This window comes from Magnolia sinica, chromosome 4 (assembly GCF_029962835.1).
Source record: "Magnolia sinica isolate HGM2019 chromosome 4, MsV1, whole genome shotgun sequence".
Classification (NCBI taxonomy): Eukaryota; Viridiplantae; Streptophyta; class Magnoliopsida; order Magnoliales; family Magnoliaceae; genus Magnolia; species Magnolia sinica.
Window position 1 is genome coordinate 93,898,141 of NC_080576.1, and position 17,756 is coordinate 93,915,896.

General features: G+C 38.3%; 1 protein-coding gene across 2 annotated transcripts in view; it reads left to right on the forward strand.

Moving 5' to 3' along the window:
- Positions 1-10,844, forward strand: part of LOC131243395 (uncharacterized) — a 75,565-nt gene extending 64,721 nt beyond the window's left edge. For both annotated transcript variants that reach the window (XM_058242731.1, XM_058242733.1), the window contains 3 exons: positions 10,089-10,159; positions 10,240-10,297; positions 10,380-10,844. In XM_058242731.1, coding sequence (XP_058098714.1) covers positions 10,089-10,159; positions 10,240-10,297; positions 10,380-10,502 — 252 coding nt within the window. In that variant the 3' untranslated portion in view covers positions 10,503-10,844. The remainder of the gene's footprint in view (positions 1-10,088; positions 10,160-10,239; positions 10,298-10,379) is intronic.
- The last annotated feature ends 6,912 nt before the right edge of the window (positions 10,845-17,756 follow it).

Below are 17,756 nucleotides of genomic sequence, written 5' to 3' on the forward strand. Positions count from 1 at the left end.
AATACATTGCAAAAAAAAAAGAAGTATAAATACTTATTTTTAAAGATTTTTCGGAAAATGGCCCACTTAGTTTCGAATCAACAAAATCCTTAAAATAACTTGTTTTGATCCTCAATTTCTAGCTAAGAGTGGTTGGAATTTGCAATAGAATGGTTTAAGAAGATTTTGGAAGAGAAAAGTATCAAAAAATATGAAAAATTAGAACTTAAAAAGCCAAAAAACATGTAGCCGTTTTCTGACCATTACACCCTGACCGTTACGGGGCATTACGAGTCGAAAATTGGGGGGGTCACCATTACGACCTTGTAATGTGTAACAGTATCGACCGTTACCGTTACGTATCAACCGTTATGACCGATACGTAACCAATTTTGCATACCTTGATTTCAATTTCCATTAGTTCTTCATGTTCTCCATTTTTTTTTTCGAAATTTTACTTCAACAGCCGTAAATTGAGACTAATTTCAAAATATTTAGGAGTCTTTGATGAAATGATCATCACAAACACTCTAATTTCGAAATTTGAGTGTAGATGGTCCAATTTGGGAAATTTTTGAATTTTTCCCAATATCTCCCAAATTGCTTGCAATGTTGCACTCCAAACATGAAATCAAGTATGTATGAGGGTTGATCTACTGATTTGTTAAGTCCTTGTCAATTTTTGGAAAATAAAAATCAATTTTTAATTAAAAATTATTAAAATATTATTATTATTTTTAGAAATTTCCCCTCAACCAGCTATTAATTGAGACTAATTTCAAAGTATTTAGGAGTGTTTGATGAAATGATCATCACATACACTCTAAATGTTATGCATTCAATTTGAATATAACTTTATTAGTTCAATCAAACAACGCATAGCTTAGGACCTGATACAAAGGAAACCTATTAGGTGCACTTCTTTTTTGAGATGTTATTATTTAAAAGTGTGTACTAAGATCTTTTTTAGCAATCTTGGAAGTTTCATTGAAAAATTGAACCATTTTCATATTGTTTCCCCATGTTTCCCAAAAAGTGCAATAAATTACCCAATACAAATGACATATCTCGTGCGATAATTGATACGTATTTGTATCCCAAGTATGCGATATATAATGCGATACCGATATTTCGAACATTGAGCCCTATGTGTGTATTACAAGCCAATACAGCCAATATATATAGAAATTAATGGGATTTTGGAATCTTTATACAAACAGTATACTAGTTTGCATGCTTTTACAAACCTTTGGTTATATGGATGGGGAAATTGCATGATATTGTAATAGAAGAACTAGTTTGGTCTCTTTTAGTTGTTCTTTTATAGATATTTTAGGAAAGCACTCTAATGTTAACCAATGGGATTTTTTTGTTCTTCGTTTAACATGTATCCGACATTTTATAATTTAGGTTTTTAACATTGAATTACAGCCTGTGTACTCAATGGCTATAGGAACCACACATAAGAAACTTTAGACATGGCTATTCGAATAAAAACTTTATTTTTCATGGATTTTAAAGCATTTATTGCTTCCCTCTGTCCATGTGTTGCCTTGTGCAGTTATTGCTCTTCATCGCATTAAGTGTGGGAGTTTATTTTCTTGTGTTGCATTATCCATCTATCATGGGCTTAGTTATTCATTCTTGACTTGCGGTAAGATCATCAGTAGGAAGTTTATAGTTGTTCAAATTCCTTTTGATTTAGTGGCGTCAAATTTGGTATTGTTTCCAGTTAGGTTCATAGGATTTTCTTCTTTTTTTATTCTTTCACCCAATTTTCCCCAATTAGAAACCCAAAAAAAATTATCTTTTTCAAAATCCCCAATTTCTTAACCCCTAGAGTTTTAAAATTCTCCCAATTTCCTAATCCATTAACCTAATTTTCCAAAAACCCCCCGAGTTTCCTCATCTCCAAACCTTATTTCTCCAAATGCCCCAAGTTGTAACCCTAAAATTCAAATTCCCCAACCCAAATTCCTCAATTTTTCCAATCCCTAGAACTCTATTTTTATAAAATCTGTTTTTTTTTTTAATTAACCCAGAATCCCAATATTCCAAGTTCAAACTAGAAATTGTTTGAAACATTCTCAGTCTAGAACATCACGCAAATCCCTTTTTCCCCTTTTTCTCTCTACAAGTTGAAACATTGTTTGAAACATTCCTAGAACATTCTATAGAATCTCTTTTTACTTTCCTAGAACATTCTATAAAATCCCATTTTTTCTCTACTAGTTGAAACTCTAAATTGTTTGGGGTCTGGTTTATGCAAATCCCTTCCATATATTGGATTTTTGTATTTGTTCCTCATGAATGTGAGCGAGGCCCACTTAACCCCAAAATCAATCGTGATGGTTCAAAGCAGGCCATTGTGCATCTGTGTCCAGATTTGAAGATCAAATGTTTGTATAGAGATCATGAATGTATGCAAAGAATCCAACATCAATTGGTGGATAACATGTACATGTGTGGTGACTGTCAACGATCTACATCTCTTTGAAGCAACTGTCTTATATTGTATTCTCATTTATTGCCCTGTGCTTCCAAGTTCTTCCTGTCTTTTAAATGGATGCTAAAAGTAGTCTTTTGACTCCCATCTGACACAATGCACTTCCAAATCACAATGGCCAAGCCTGACAGTTCAAAATATTTACAATGGGCCATTTGGTAGAAGTTTTTCTCACAAGAAGATGAAAGTTATATTATTTAAAATCACCAAAACCTGATGAAATGTTTGTTGATTATGAAGATTGAATTTCAGTGGATGCTGCAATTAGATCCCTGTTATGGAATAGTATCGAACTGAGTATTAGCACAAATGTTATGTTCTTCATAACAGCAAAAGAGGGTTGGGAAACCTTATAGGAGATGTACTCTGGTTAGAAAACTTTTAACTCATTGATATGAGTTATATCAAAAGATCTTTGCACTTTAACAAGGAGATAAGAGTGTAGGAGGGTACTATTCTGCTTTGTGACATATGTGGGAGAAACTGAATATATATCAACCCTTAGCGACTAATTATGAGGTTATGAAATAGCAGCAAGAGGAATTTCATGTAGCTAAACTCCTCTCAAGTCTTCGCTCTGAGCTCAAGCTTGAGCCAGCCTAGATTCTTGGAGGTAGTGAGGTTCCATTTGTTACGGAAGCATTCACACCCATTCAATGTGCATCTTGTGTGAACATCACGAGCTTAATTACCTCTGATCAGTTGGCACTTTCTTCTTATGGTAAAGGAGATGAAGTCATGATAGATATCGTTGTGGCGGTCGATTTGGTGACTGATTCAGGGGGAGGTCGTTTTGGGGGTAGAAATGCTTGGGGAGATCATGGTACAGATTTTAATGGAGGTCGTGGTAGAGGTCATGGCAATCGGTAGTGTACTCATTTCGGGCTTCTAGGTCAGACGATTGATGCATGATGGGATCTCACTGGCAAACCAGTGTGGGTTAATCAATCTCGGAGCTTTGATGACAGTTCCCAGGGTAATGTAGCTTGACATATCTCTCCTTGTTCTGAGACAAGTTCAATAGGTGACACAGTTACATTATCCAAAGATGAGTACGCCAAGTTGTTAGATGACTATTCCAATCACGCATCCTCCACTACTGCTCTTGCTCAATCGAGTATAATGTCATGCTTCCTCCAAACCTGTCCCTTGGATTATTGATTTAGTGGCCTCTGATCATATGACCGATGAGTCTAGTATCTTATTGTAATTAGATACATCTGCTTACATTTCCTCTGTGACATTGGTTGATGGTTTATCAACCCGTGTATTTGGCACTGGGTACTTCTCATTCTTCTTCCCTTTCATTGTCATTTGTGTCGTATATTCCTAAATTGAGTCTACTAACTGACTAGATCCTTGAACTATTTTGTTAAATTTTATCCTTCCTATTATAAACATTAGGATCTAGAGACGGGGAAGATAGCGGAGGACATGAAGCTAGTGGGCTGTATTATCTTGACAGTGGAGTGGATGGAGTTGCATTGCAAACATATGTTTCCCCTCGTCAATGGCATTGCAGGCTTGGTCACCCATCATTGAGTAGTTTAAATAATCTTATTCCATCATTGTCTTCTGTGTCTAAGTTAGAGTGTGGTACTTGCAAGCTAGCAAGCATCATAGAGTCACGTTTGCACCCCATGTGGATAAATGTAGTGCCAGTCCATTTTCTTTAGTATATTCTGATGTGTGAGGTTTAGTATGTGTTCCTAATTTATCTGATTTTAAGTGCCATATTATTTTTTGAATGATTATTCTTCATATGACTAGGTTATATTTGATGAAAGACGGTTCTTAAGTATTCCGTTGCTTTAAAGAATTTCATATGGAAGTAAAAATTAATTCAATGTTAAGATTTGTGTTCTATGCTCAAATGATGTTTGGGAATATATGTCGCATGACTTTGATTCATGTCTCTCTGCCAATTGCATCCTTCATTGAACATCATGTGCATACACACCACAACAAAATAGTGTAGCCAAACTTAAGAATTACCATTTGAGGTTGCTCAAGCTTTGTTATTCAATATGAAGGTTCCCAAGGTGTTTTGGAGTGCTGCGGTTTTGACTACTCATCACTTAATAAATCGAATGCCTTCTTCTGTCTTGGATGGAAAATCACCTTTTTCCATTTTGTATCTTGGTATTCCATCCCTTCGAAGGTATCTGATTGTGTATGCTTCATACATCAGATAGATCACTCACTTGACAATTTTAAACCAAGAACTGTCAAGTGTATCTTTCTTGGTTACTCGTATCCAAAGAGGATATAGTGCTATGTATCTACTGATATTACTCTCATTGAGGGTACTCACTTTTTTAAGGATGCAAGTCATTGCGGTTTGACGAGATGCCTACTACACTTCCAATAGTGCTTGAAAAAAAATAAAAAATAATAGTAAAAATACATCCAGGGGATGCAAATGTACAAAACCCAACTCCTTCATTAAAAGTTCATCCTAGGGCCTAGGCGATCCAAGCGTGATAATGAAGCTCCTTCAACTGTGTTCTCTGTTATCCTCCTTTTCCATCAGAAGATCGAAGTCCTGTCCATTCTCTTTCTTTAGCACCTAATGAAGCTGACTTACCTATCGCTCTTCGAAGGGGTGAGCCTACCTTCCATACTAGGTCTATAGAAGGGGCTGATAATGACCAGATATATATATTTTTAAAATCCAATTAAATGAACCAGAAGAAGACGGCAGATACACCCAGCTTTCTGTTGTAGTTGAATATCGAAACAGGTCAAAAAACAGAAACTCCCACATAATAGATCTGGAACTCAAGGAGGATCAAAAAAAAAAAAAACATGTTCAAATATATGCTAGATATCATCCCTCTACGTAATGTCGTAATCCACTGATTTTCTTAAAAAGAGGGCAAAAAATGGTGGAATTGCTCATCAAATCTTCCAAAAAAATGTTGAAACTCCAATCATCATGCAAAAAACACCTATGGATGATCAGCAACAAATAATCTGACCAACCCTTTGCTGGATTTTCTCAGAAAAAAAAAAAAAAAAAAATCCCCTTCGATTGGGGGAAATTTTAGAAAATCTCAAAATCGGGTTTTTTGAAAAATACATTGTGGGGCTCAAAACTCAACTTAAACTAGCCCAAACAAATCCACAAAAATCACCATAAATCTTACTAAAATTGAGATCTTTCAAACCATATCCTTCATAGGCTACATGTTTGTACGGATAGTACAGATGCTGACATCAGTAGTGTACAACAACCACGAACAAAACCATAATCAAAATCCTTACTCTGATACGAAGTAGAAGAAGATTGGAGAAGAAACAAGGTGGAAAATAGAAGAGGAAGGATAAAGAAAGAAAGGGGAAGAAATGGCTAGTGCAACTGGTGGTGTTTCAACTAGACACGCCTCATATATTATTAATATATGCATTATATGGTGAGAAATATACTTGTACATGTATATACTCAATAGAAGACTCCCTAGATGGGATACTTGAAGTTGAACTTTGACGGTTGCTCCCTTGCAAACCCAGACCAAGAGGGGTCAGTGGAATTGTCCGAAATTGTGAGTTTGTAGGGGATTCTGGTTTGGAGATTCATTATTCATTTAGTATCGATGATATCGGCCGACATATCCCAAGATATATCTTGTATCCCACCTATGCGGTACGAAACATACATGTAGTGCTGATATATCCCACCTGTTCAATCCAATGAGAATTTGTGATTTTGATTTTGATTTTTTTTGCTATAAATCATATTAAATCAGTGCCAAATGATTATAAATCCATGATTCTTCATGTTTTGTATGAAAAATCAAGGATTTGGAGCTTTGATTTCAAAATTTTGGGGTGATGGGCTAGGTTGCGGAAATTGAGAAAAATCGAAAAATTTCAATTTCTCGCATATTGGTTGCAATCATTGTTGGCATATGAGATGGGTAGAGTTGTGGAAATTGGGAAAATTTGAAAATTTCCAATTTCTCGCATATCGATTGCAATCATTATTGTCAAATGTGATCGCATATGCACATACTGTGGATTAGATCACATATACTATCATGGCCTATGTGATCCTAGCAAGTATGTGATGGCATACTTTGATATGCAACGAATATGCGATCACATACTGCATATGCAATCACATATTTTCCAATGGTAAAAAATATGACCGTTGAGATCAATTTGTTTTTTTTTTTCCCCTCAATTTGGGCCACTTTTGCCTATAAATAAGCACTCATATCCCCTCCATTTTCACTATTCTTTACTCTCTCTCTCTCTCTCTCTCTCTCTCTCTCTCTCTCTCTCTCCAACCTCTTTACAACTATTTCAAGTGTATTTATTTTTTATATTTTGTAAATTAAGTTGTAAGTTGTAACTTATAAGTTGTTTCAAGTTATCTATTTATTAATAAAATTTCTATGTTCGAAGTTTTAAATAATTTATTCTCTTTTAATGTAGCTTGTTGATTGTTTTGTTAAAATTTATGTAAATATAATATAAGTAATTAAATATATAACATAATGAAACACTCAAACTAGAATGAAATAATTAAAATAACCCAATCCAATCATTTGTACTAATTAGGCGAGTTTTCCCTAATTTTTTAGAATACTTTTTTCAATCTTCCCTTTTTTCAAAATAAAAAAATAAATTTTTTTTTTTTTTTAAAATGCGATGGCACATGCGATTATGCGATGGCATATACGAACAACATATACTGATTGCATGCGATCACATACGCAATTTGACAAGATTGGTTGCAATTTGTGTCCAAACACAAAATCAAACATATATGTAACATGATCTAGTGAATCTTGGTCATTTGGAGGTTTTTTTCTAGGAAAATTGTCTTTTTAATTAAAATGTTACACACACACACACACACATTTCATGGGCCTAAAATTTGAACGGACCACGTGATGCATCACCCCCTAAAACCTTTAGGACCTAACTTTCACCCTGATCCAAAGCTCTGGTGGGCCATATCAAAGAGAGGCAAATCAAGGGAGGAAATTGTTTCCGTTAGCCATGGCCCACCATAGTTTTGGATGATTGGGGTAAAAGTTGGGCCATGGGGGTTTCATGGGGTGCTGCATTACTGGTGCGTAGGTGAGCATTCCATTATATATATATATATATATATTAAATTTCACTTTAATTTTGGGATTTGGGGGAAGATAGGCCGATTTGCATAAAATTGGGGAAATTCAAAATTTTTCCTAAATTTTCTCAAATTGGAGAGGATAAGTACCAGTGTTATGTTAGAGAGTATATTCACTAGTTTCATTTTACTATGACTCGGGCATAGTATTGTCAATTTGTGGAGCAACAGTACGATGCCTAGCCCCATCGAGATGGAGATGGTTATTTTGAGCCACCGCGCTGCACATGTGGGTCTAAGCCACAACCACACATTATTCACAGGTATATTTCTAGTCTTCTACTTTTTCTTTTGCTTTTGAATGTATTGCTTGTGTTTCCATGCATATCTTACATTTCTAAATTATATGAATAGACTTTGAATATACTTGCATCAGTTCAGTCAAACAACACAGATTAGGACCCCAAAGGAAGCCTATTATGTGCACTTGTTTTTTGTGATGTTTTGATTTGTAAGTGTATATTGATGCCTTTTTTTTAAAATAAAAAAAAAAAAAAAAAAAAAACAATTCATCAAGTTTCATTGAAAAATTCGACCACTTTCCCAATTTTTCCCAACAATAGCGATACATTATGCGACACAACCGATATATCCCATGCAATAACTGATATGTATCCGTATCTCAAGGTTGTGATCTATTACATGATAACAATGTGGAAAACATTGTTCTGCACAGTTTGAGAATCATGGAAAGATAACTTCAAATTGATTGTCACTAAAGGAGACTCCACAAATGTCATTGGTGGGCTCGAGGCTGGCGTCCTCGGATGCTAGTAAACATGATGGAAGAAATCCAAGAGGTTAGCATTAGATTGGGGGTTACCTTTTAGCATGTAATGGTAAAGCAGAGAGCCTGGTGAAGAGAGTAACGTCAAGTGGATCCTTCTGGATCAAACGGAGGGTGGCAGCGGGTATATGTCCATGGTGGTATATATTGTACTCTTAGTTTCTGATGACCCTTGGAAGTGCCTTAATAGTTGTCAATTCTTCTTTGTATTTTGCTCATTGTAAATATTTTAATTTCAATAAATGATCCAATTATCACACACTCATGTGTATGCACACACACGTAGAGGTGGGCATCGAGTTGAGTTGGACCGGATTGGGTCCAACTCGACTCGGTCCAAAATTTGCAATGCACTGACCCAAACTCGATCCGATCCGGGACCGAGTCTGGGTCAACTCAATCCGGTGCACATTTGGCCTGATCCGAACCGAGACCGACTTGGTCAGGGAAACCGAGTTGGATCGGATTGGGTACGGATCTCTGTTGGGATGACGAATCTCTTCATTTCTTCCCCAACACAGACAACAAGGAATCCTTTCGGGATGGCTCTATCACCAGTGCTGCTGGACAGAGATGAAACAGAGCTGTCTGAGAAGGACAAAGTCCTTTTGAGGAATTTCATACTCTTGTTGCTGCTGGTTGTGGTTGGTTTTGGAGCATTTGCGAGCTTCTTCCATTTCTTGAGGATCTGTTGAAGCTTAACAATCTCCCTGATCTTGTTCGGCTTCTTTTAATCCATGGTTTTCTTGAATGGAGATTACTCTCTCTCTCTCTCTCTCTCTCTCTCTCTCTCTCTCTCTCTCTCTATTGATTTTGCTGATTGAAATGCTTCAATAAGCAAAACTCAAAAAGGATATCTGTTGGTATTCTTTAAAAGTCTTAGATGGGTGATTGATTTTGATTGTTGAAATGCTTCAAGAAGAGAAACCCACCAAGGATTCTCTGTTTTGGTTTCTGTTGAAATCTTAGATGGGTGGGTGTGGCGCTGCTCGATTGGGTAGAGAAGAGGGGTTAGGGATTTAGGGCTTTCGTTCGGGTAGAGGGTAGTAAAAAAGTAAAAACAAAAAAAAAAGTTAAAATAGGTTATATAAGACCCGACCGGATCGGATCAGATTGGATTGGTCCGGATTGGCCACTGATCCGAACTCGACTCGATTAACGTTCAGATCTGAGGGGGCCTACTCGAATCAACCCGATCCTGGCCTTCGGTTCGAATCGGGTCGGATTCTGTCCAGCTCTCCACATGCATATTTGTGAAGTCTGCAGAGTTTCCAGATTAAAAAGTCAAATCCCAAGTGACATTTTGGTCTTTGTAAGTGCATGCATAAATTCTCTGAGTGTATGCATAAAATCTCCAAGAATCACTGATACCGTCTTGTTGAAGCTTTGAAAGACTTGTAATTCCCTAACTTTGATTTTGATTTATCTTGTTTAGTACTAAATTGTTTTAGAAAATCAGTTTAGAGAATTTAACTGTGCTGTTATGCATCAAATTTTTATCATCATTGTTGTTCTTCATCTACGTAACATGGGCACCTTCTTTCAATGGTCTTGGCTAATAGAAATTTTGACTCTTCAGAAACTGTACTTTTTGTCTTATTCACCAGTTTATAGTGTCTAGGTTCATCACTTCCAAGCATTCTCTCAAGACAGACCTGTTTGGTTGTTTGCAGATGGTGGCGGGAAGGTTTGTGAATGTCTATTCTACAAATGATTGGACACTTGGACTTGCCTTCCGTGCAAAGTACGTCTAATCAACAATATGAGATTTGGTCCATGCATGTTTTATTTATATGTACTGAAATTTCCCCCCATTTTGTGCAGCCTACTTACCAAAGGGTTGGCTGGAATTCAACCTGTTGATGTTCCTGGGATTGAGAATGTAAGTAAAAGATTGGCTTGTTATCTTCATACTACATCCTATGAGTAAAGTAAAACAGGTTTTCTTTTCTTTTCCTCTGCAGGTAGATGTAACAAACCTCATTGAAGGCCACTCATCTTATCTTTGGGTGACAGAACAAATCCTGCAACAACTTGAATTAGATACCTACTACCCAGTTTTCTTGGGCTTTCCAAACAAATCCTAATAAGGAATTGGCAATTTTCTCTTAATTCAGTCAGTGCATGGTCCTGCACCTCTGGAACTCGATGCTGGTGCTCCTTGTCGATTGAAGCATCTGGATGGTTAAGGTACAGTTCAACTTGTGGGCTACGTCAGGTATTAGATTTGGCACTGCAGATCTTTGCTTTGCTATTCGTTGCATTCTCATCGGCCTGTATTTGAAAACAAAGAGACTATTGCTGTAGAATATAAGAATAGTTTTATGCATGTGCAACCATCACATTTTTGGGCTACTTTCTTCTGATGAATCAGGCCATTCTGACAGCTTGTTTTATTGAGCAACTAAGAAGGTGGATTTTTAGGTTCCTGTTGCTATTGCAAAACATTCCAGCCACGGGTGCTTTGTGAGTTTGTGACTGCCAGCTGAGTAATGCTAAAGTAGGTATTATATAATTTCAGAATTTCATTAGCTAAGTTAATTTTACTTTATTATTTTTGTTCATTTAATGGTGTTGTGTTAGAATGTTTAGTCTCACAGGGATAGATAAGAATGAATTTAGTTCTCTCTCTCTCTCTCTCTCTCTCTCTCTCTCTCTTAGAAGATGGTGCATAAGCACTCGTGCTCATGCATCTCGACTACCTCCATTAAGATTAAGACAGTCAAGCAATAGCATTCTGGTGTACTTGTATCATTTTTGTGATCATTTAAGAGTATTGAGGGAGAAAATTTTGGATGTTTTATGAGTTTGAGAGGGCTTTGATGTGCTTGCGAAAGTTTCTAACCATAACTCAACATTGGCCACTACAAAACATGTTGAGAAATGGAAAACTTGGGCAAAATGATTAGTTCAAAAGATGACCTTTCGTTTTATTTTTTGTGCTACAAAACATGTTGAGAATTTGAAAAGTTAGGCAAAATGAAAAGTTAAAAAGATAAGATTTCTACTCTTTGAGGGAAAATGTGTACATGTACCAAGGGTGCCTGTCCACGCGCCACCACATGTGCAAGTAGTAGAAAGGAGATGAGAGAGAGAGAGAGAGAGATATGAGGACATCACATCGCAAACACAGAGAGAGAGAGAGAGATGAGGACATCACATCGCATACACCCTTATGTACGAATCAGAGGAGGAGGCGTGTAACGTCTCGAAAAAATTCGTACAAAGACCCGAGTACTACCTCAGGCAGAAATCACTCAGGACCAAATTCTTTAGAAACTAGACGAAATTAATTAAGTGCTAAATTAGATTATCTGTGAAATTAGCACTAATCACTTTAAATACGATTTGTATGACCCAAAATCTGTAGGATCACTAACGCTACATTGCCTAAAAACTTAGGATCCATCTCAAAACCCAGTTGCTTTTGGGAGCGCATCGAAACTCTGTATCAGACCTAGACCGCGCGTCGAAAGTCCGATTTCCCCAAATCTGTACGGTTGCTGGACTTGGCAACCATCTCGGAAATCAAGTCCTAAAGGTATCCAAAAACGCATAACATGAGCTCGGAGCGAAGTGTGTAAGAAACGCGAATATTTTTAGGAAATGAACTAAAACTTAAGTGAATTGAGTCGTTCGTTTGTAGGCCGAATCTAAGAATTCAGACCGTCAGATTTTAACCCAATTATACTCTCGGATCAGGGAAAATTTTCAACATATGTCGGTGTACTTGTAACTCTGATCGAGTACCGATGACCGTTAAACTGAAACTGGTTACTCGCGGCCGATCCACTAATCTGATCGGACCGAGATCTTAACCTGACCTAGATCCAATGTCAGGGAGCTTAAGTCCAACCGCATGTAGAAAATGGGCCTCCAGAACAACTCTGTTGGACCGAAATGGCCACTATTTGGCTATAACCCAAGTATACCATGGCCTTGGGGCCATTCCCATCAGTTTTAGGCCTATATAAACCCCTTAAACTCTCTCTCTCTCATTCCATACGAATTTGGAAAATCCTAAGAGAGAGAAGAGAGAAAAGAGAAGGAAAGAGAGGGAAAGTGGGAGAGAGAGTTGGCGTTTGTTCTTGGGATTCAATCTCGCCAATCCACGTGCTTAGCTACCACTTCTATATCGCTATTCCGGCGATTCTGATTTCGTTCTTGGGTAAAAAAAACCTAACCCTAATCTGTTTTAGGGTTTCAAATAATGTAAGTGATGAAATAGCTAACCTATTTTATGCTATAGGTGGCCGTCGTACTGTAGACAAAGACTTGACATACAAACTGAGTTCGATACTCGTTTATCAGCGAAAGGTGCGGACTATACATGTTTAGGTTATGGTTTTTAAGGCTTTCAATGTCAGTAATGATTTATGACTGACTTGATTGCTATCACATGTGCTTAGATACGAGATTTTTCGTACATATGCTTGTATATAGACTATGTTGATTTATAACGTATTCCATGTGTTTGTTAAAAGGTTTGAATGAGTATGGAATTTGGACTCATGCTTGCCATGATTATCCATCGTGGATATATGATTGTTGCATGGTGACAACTCCTTGGTGAAAGGGTTTGCCCTAATACATGTTATAACCAACATATGTCATGCATGTTGTAGTGTATAGTGTAAGTGTTTGTAAAAATGTCCGAATGAGTAAATATTTAGTAAATTGTGTTTTATATGGGTATTGAGATAAGATTCTTAGCTACCTTAGCTAGGTGTATAAATCCATTCATGTAGCTTAGATTATTTGATGTGATTTACATATGAAATGTATAGGTGTGGAAGCATGTTTATTTATACTTCATAAAAATGCTCAAGTAGTTCCCTTGTTTGAATTAATTGTTTATTGCTGATATGTCTATCACATATGCTTTCCTGTTATGTTTAAGCATGTTTGGGACTACTACATAGTCCAGACGATCGGTAAAGATTCCCGAGTTAGTAGTCGAGGTCATTCCGCCACATCAGATGTATTCAAGGAATCCGTGTTGTACGCAGATTTGCCGACAGTGGTTAGGCCACACGGAGTGCTTACGCACTCTATGTCGACCAAGTCAACATGTGCTCGTACTAACTAAGCTTGTCAAGTAACCCGATTGACTCATTATATGTTCACCATGTATGGACGCTACTGCTTGAATCTAAGGTACCAACTTACCAGTGAAAATTCTGTTTAACCTTAGTACATCTATTCGTTAAGACTCATGAGTCGGACATGATGGTGTATGGGACACCATGGTCGAGCTATCGGCCTACGCTGGGGCAACGAGCCTCCCCGTAGTGACCAGTGAGTAATCCAAACTCACGAGCCGAATGTAGTGGTGTATGGGACATTGTATTCGAGCTGTCGGCCTACGATCAAGTGACGTGCCTGTAGTGACCTCGAGTATACACTAGGACTACGTTAAGACGACGAGCCTTTCCGTAGTAACCTTGAGTATAAACTAGGCCTGCGCTGATGGTGACGAGCCTCTCTGTAGCGATCTAGAACTGCTATCGTATGCGATTAACTAGGATTGACGACCCTAGATGGATCATTATTTGGGTAAATGATATAAAGGGAGGTGCCTTAGCTTCCCAATCTTGCTATATGAATATGCCTAATTAAGAACTTGGCTAATCACGCACATGCACCGCATTGCATGTGCCTTTGGCATTAGAGTTGAGCACAGCGGGAGTGTTGCATGCCGCGATCGTGAGATGTTGTCGCAAGAGGGAGTGCAGGCGAGAGCATGCATCATTAACACATCATCCTTGCATTAACCAGAGTACTTAAGAATGCTTGTTGTATTGCTTTAACATTACTGCTTGACTGAATTGATAACATGTTAACCTTTGCTTCATAGCTCCACTGAGTTGATCACTCACTCCCACGTTTTGGGACGGTGTTTTAAACACCAACCAGGCCCTGTTGTAGATGCAGACGATGGCAATGCTTTCGAGGCAGAGTCGGACTTTTATGACGATGAGTTCTCTTATATGCAGCTATCAGGCGGGTCTATGTAGACCGTGTTCTGATCGACAGGGTTGCAGGGATGCTATCTAAATGCCATTACACTTGTCATTTTACATTTTTGGAGCATCCATGTATATTCATTTTGTCTATTTTGGGAGTGTATATGTATATATTTAACCTGGTAATGTGTTCACACTTTGGAGGCTTACAACAGTTTATACATTTTATATAATTATCACAGTCTTCCGCTTGTGAAATTTAATTCTCTGAAGAATGATATGTTGTTTGGTATAATCTCACTCATGTTTAAGGCACTAATACAGACAACATTTAATCATCATTTTCTATGTTGCATAAGTGATGTGTTGGAACTCGGGATTTAGGCTCCTGCTCGACCGTCGATTTTTAGCGCGTTACAAGTTGGTATCAGAGCATGATTTGGATTAAAGTGGACCTGGGTTATGGTCACACGACGCCCACTGACGTACTTTGACTTAGGAGGATGTGATAAAATGTAGAAATGGTTATAAAATTTTCAGTTTCGTCGATCGTTGGATTCGACCGAAACTGACCATCGTAGTTCACTCCATAGGTACCTTTGGCCGTATAAAATGATCCAAATCTTCCTCTAGTCCGTCAATTGACGAGTATGGGCATCAATTCAGTCAATCCCATGCACAGAATACGCCAAAAGCGTGAATACATGCAATATAAGGCTCGAACGTGTCTCAAACAAGTGCGGGGGGCCATGCACCAACTTCCGATGGGACCCAAGGTGGGTCCCACACTTTTTTGGCACCCCCGGGGGGGGGGGGTGGACACCACCCCCATGTAGAGCCTCTGCCAGATCGGCGGGGCCCCGCCCGGACACAGCGCCTGGGCAGAGCCTTCGCCCGCCCGGCAGGGCCCCGCCAACCGACCGATTGTGAGGCCCTTTCCGCACATGTGGGCCCCCTCTCCTCCCTTTTAAAACCCATTTTAGGGTATTTTTGCAAAATCTCAACCCCCCTCCACTCCATATTCTCTCTCAAACCCCTCAAATCTTTCTTCCTCTCTAACCCATTGCACTAAACCCATCTTCAAGCTTCTTCTTTCATCATCACTACCTCATTATTTCTCTTTCCAAGTGATTCAAACCCCACTAACTTTTTCAATCCCTCTCAAATCTTCTTTCATATCTTCTAAACGCCACCTTTTCCTTCATTTTCACACCATCTTCCTCTTTTCTTCCCATTTGAGTACACAAACCCACTTGTGTGTCTCAAAACTCCAAGACCCACCAACCCATCTCATCCTTCAAGCATTTCCACTTCTAATGGCTCTTTTCGAGGTTGTCACCGCCATCTCCCGAGTTCCAACGCATCACTTATGCAACATAGATAATGATGATTAAATGTTATCCGTATTAGTGCATTAAACATGAATGAGATTATACCAAAACAACATATCATACTCCGTATATAATTAAGCAAGCAAAAGACTGTGATATATATATAAAGTACAAAAGTAATAGCAAGCCTTCAGAGTATGAATGTCATTAGGTTAAATAATTACAAGTTTAAATCAAAAATGTACAAAATCAGAAAGTGTAATGTTCTCTATCCAAAACCTTGTAGCCCCATCGCAACTCCAAGTCTACATGAACCCGCCCGAGAGTTGCATATAAGAGAACTCCTCGTCATCGAAATAATCCGGCTCTGCCTCATAAGCATCGCCATCACCTGCAGCTAAGACAGAGTCCGGTTGGTGTTTAAAACATCGTCCCGAATGTGGGAGTGAGTGATCAACTCGGTGGAGCTATAAGGCAAAGGTTAACATGTTATCAATTCAATCAAGCAGAATGATAAAACAATACAATCAAGCATCCCTAAGTACTCGGTTAATGCAAAAATGATATATATTAATGATGCATGCCCTCACCTTAACTCCCACTGCGATATTCCTCTTATAGTCGCGGCATGCACCCCTTCCTCGTGCACTTCCTCGCCAAAGCACCTGCAATGCAATGCATGGTCGTGTTAGCCAAGATACGAGATTTTTCGTACATATGCTTGTATATAGACTATGTTGATTTATAACGTATTCCATGTGTTTGTTAAAAGGTCTGAATGAGTATGGAATTTGGACTCATGCTTGCCATGATTATCCATCGTGGATATATGATTGTTGCATGGTGACAACTCCTTGGTCAACTAGACGAAATTAATTAAGTGCTAAATTAGATTATCTGTGAAATTAGCACTAATCACTTTAAATACGATTTGTATGACCCAAAATCTGTAGGATCGCCAACGCTATATTGCCTAAAAACTTAGGATCCATCTCAAAACCCAGTTGCTCTTGGGAGCGCATCGAAACTCCGTATCGGATCTGGACCGCATGTCGAAAGTCCGATTTTTTCAAATCTATACAGTTATGACCGCCTTGCTGGACTTGGCAACCATCTCGGAAATCAAGTCCTAAAGGTATCCAAAAACGCATAACATGAGCTCGGAGCGAAGTGTGTAAGAAACGCGAATATTTTTAGGAAATGAACTAAAACTTAAGTGAATTGAGTCGTTCGTTTGTAGGCCGAATCTAAGAATTCAGACCGTCAGATTTTAACCCAATTATACTCTCGGATCAGGGAAAATTTTCAACATATGTCGGTGTACTCGTGACCCTGATCGAGTACCGATGACCGTTAAACTGAAACTGGTTACTCGCGGCCGATCCACTAATCTGATCGGACCGAGATCTTAACCTGACCTAGATCCAATGTCAGGGAGCTTAAGTCCAACCGCATGTAGAAAATGGGCCTCCAGAACAACTCTGTTGGACCGAAATGGCCACTATTTGGCTATAACCCAAGTATACCATGGCCTTGGGGCCATTCCCATCAGTTTTAGGCCTATATAAACCCCTTAAACTCTCTCTCTCTCATTCCATACGAATTTGGAAAATCCTAAGAGAGAGAAGAGAGAAAAGAGAAGGAAAGAGAGGGAAAGTGGGAGAGAGAGTTGGCGTTTGTTCTTGGGATTCAATCTCGCCAATCCACGTGCTTAGCTACCACTTCTATATCGCTATTCCGGCGATTCTGATTTCGTTCTTGGGTAAAAAAAACCTAACCCTAATCTGTTTTAGGGTTTCAAATAATGTAAGTGATGAAATAGCTAACCTATTTTATGCTATAGGTGGTCGTCGTACTGTAGACAAAGACTTGACATACAAACTGAGTTCGATACTCGTTTATCAGCGAAAGGTGCGGACTATACATGTTTAGGTTATGGTTTTTAAGGCTTTCAATGTCAGTAATGATTTATGACTGACTTGATTGCTATCACATGTGCTTAGATACGAGATTTTTCGTACATATGCTTGTATATAGACTATGT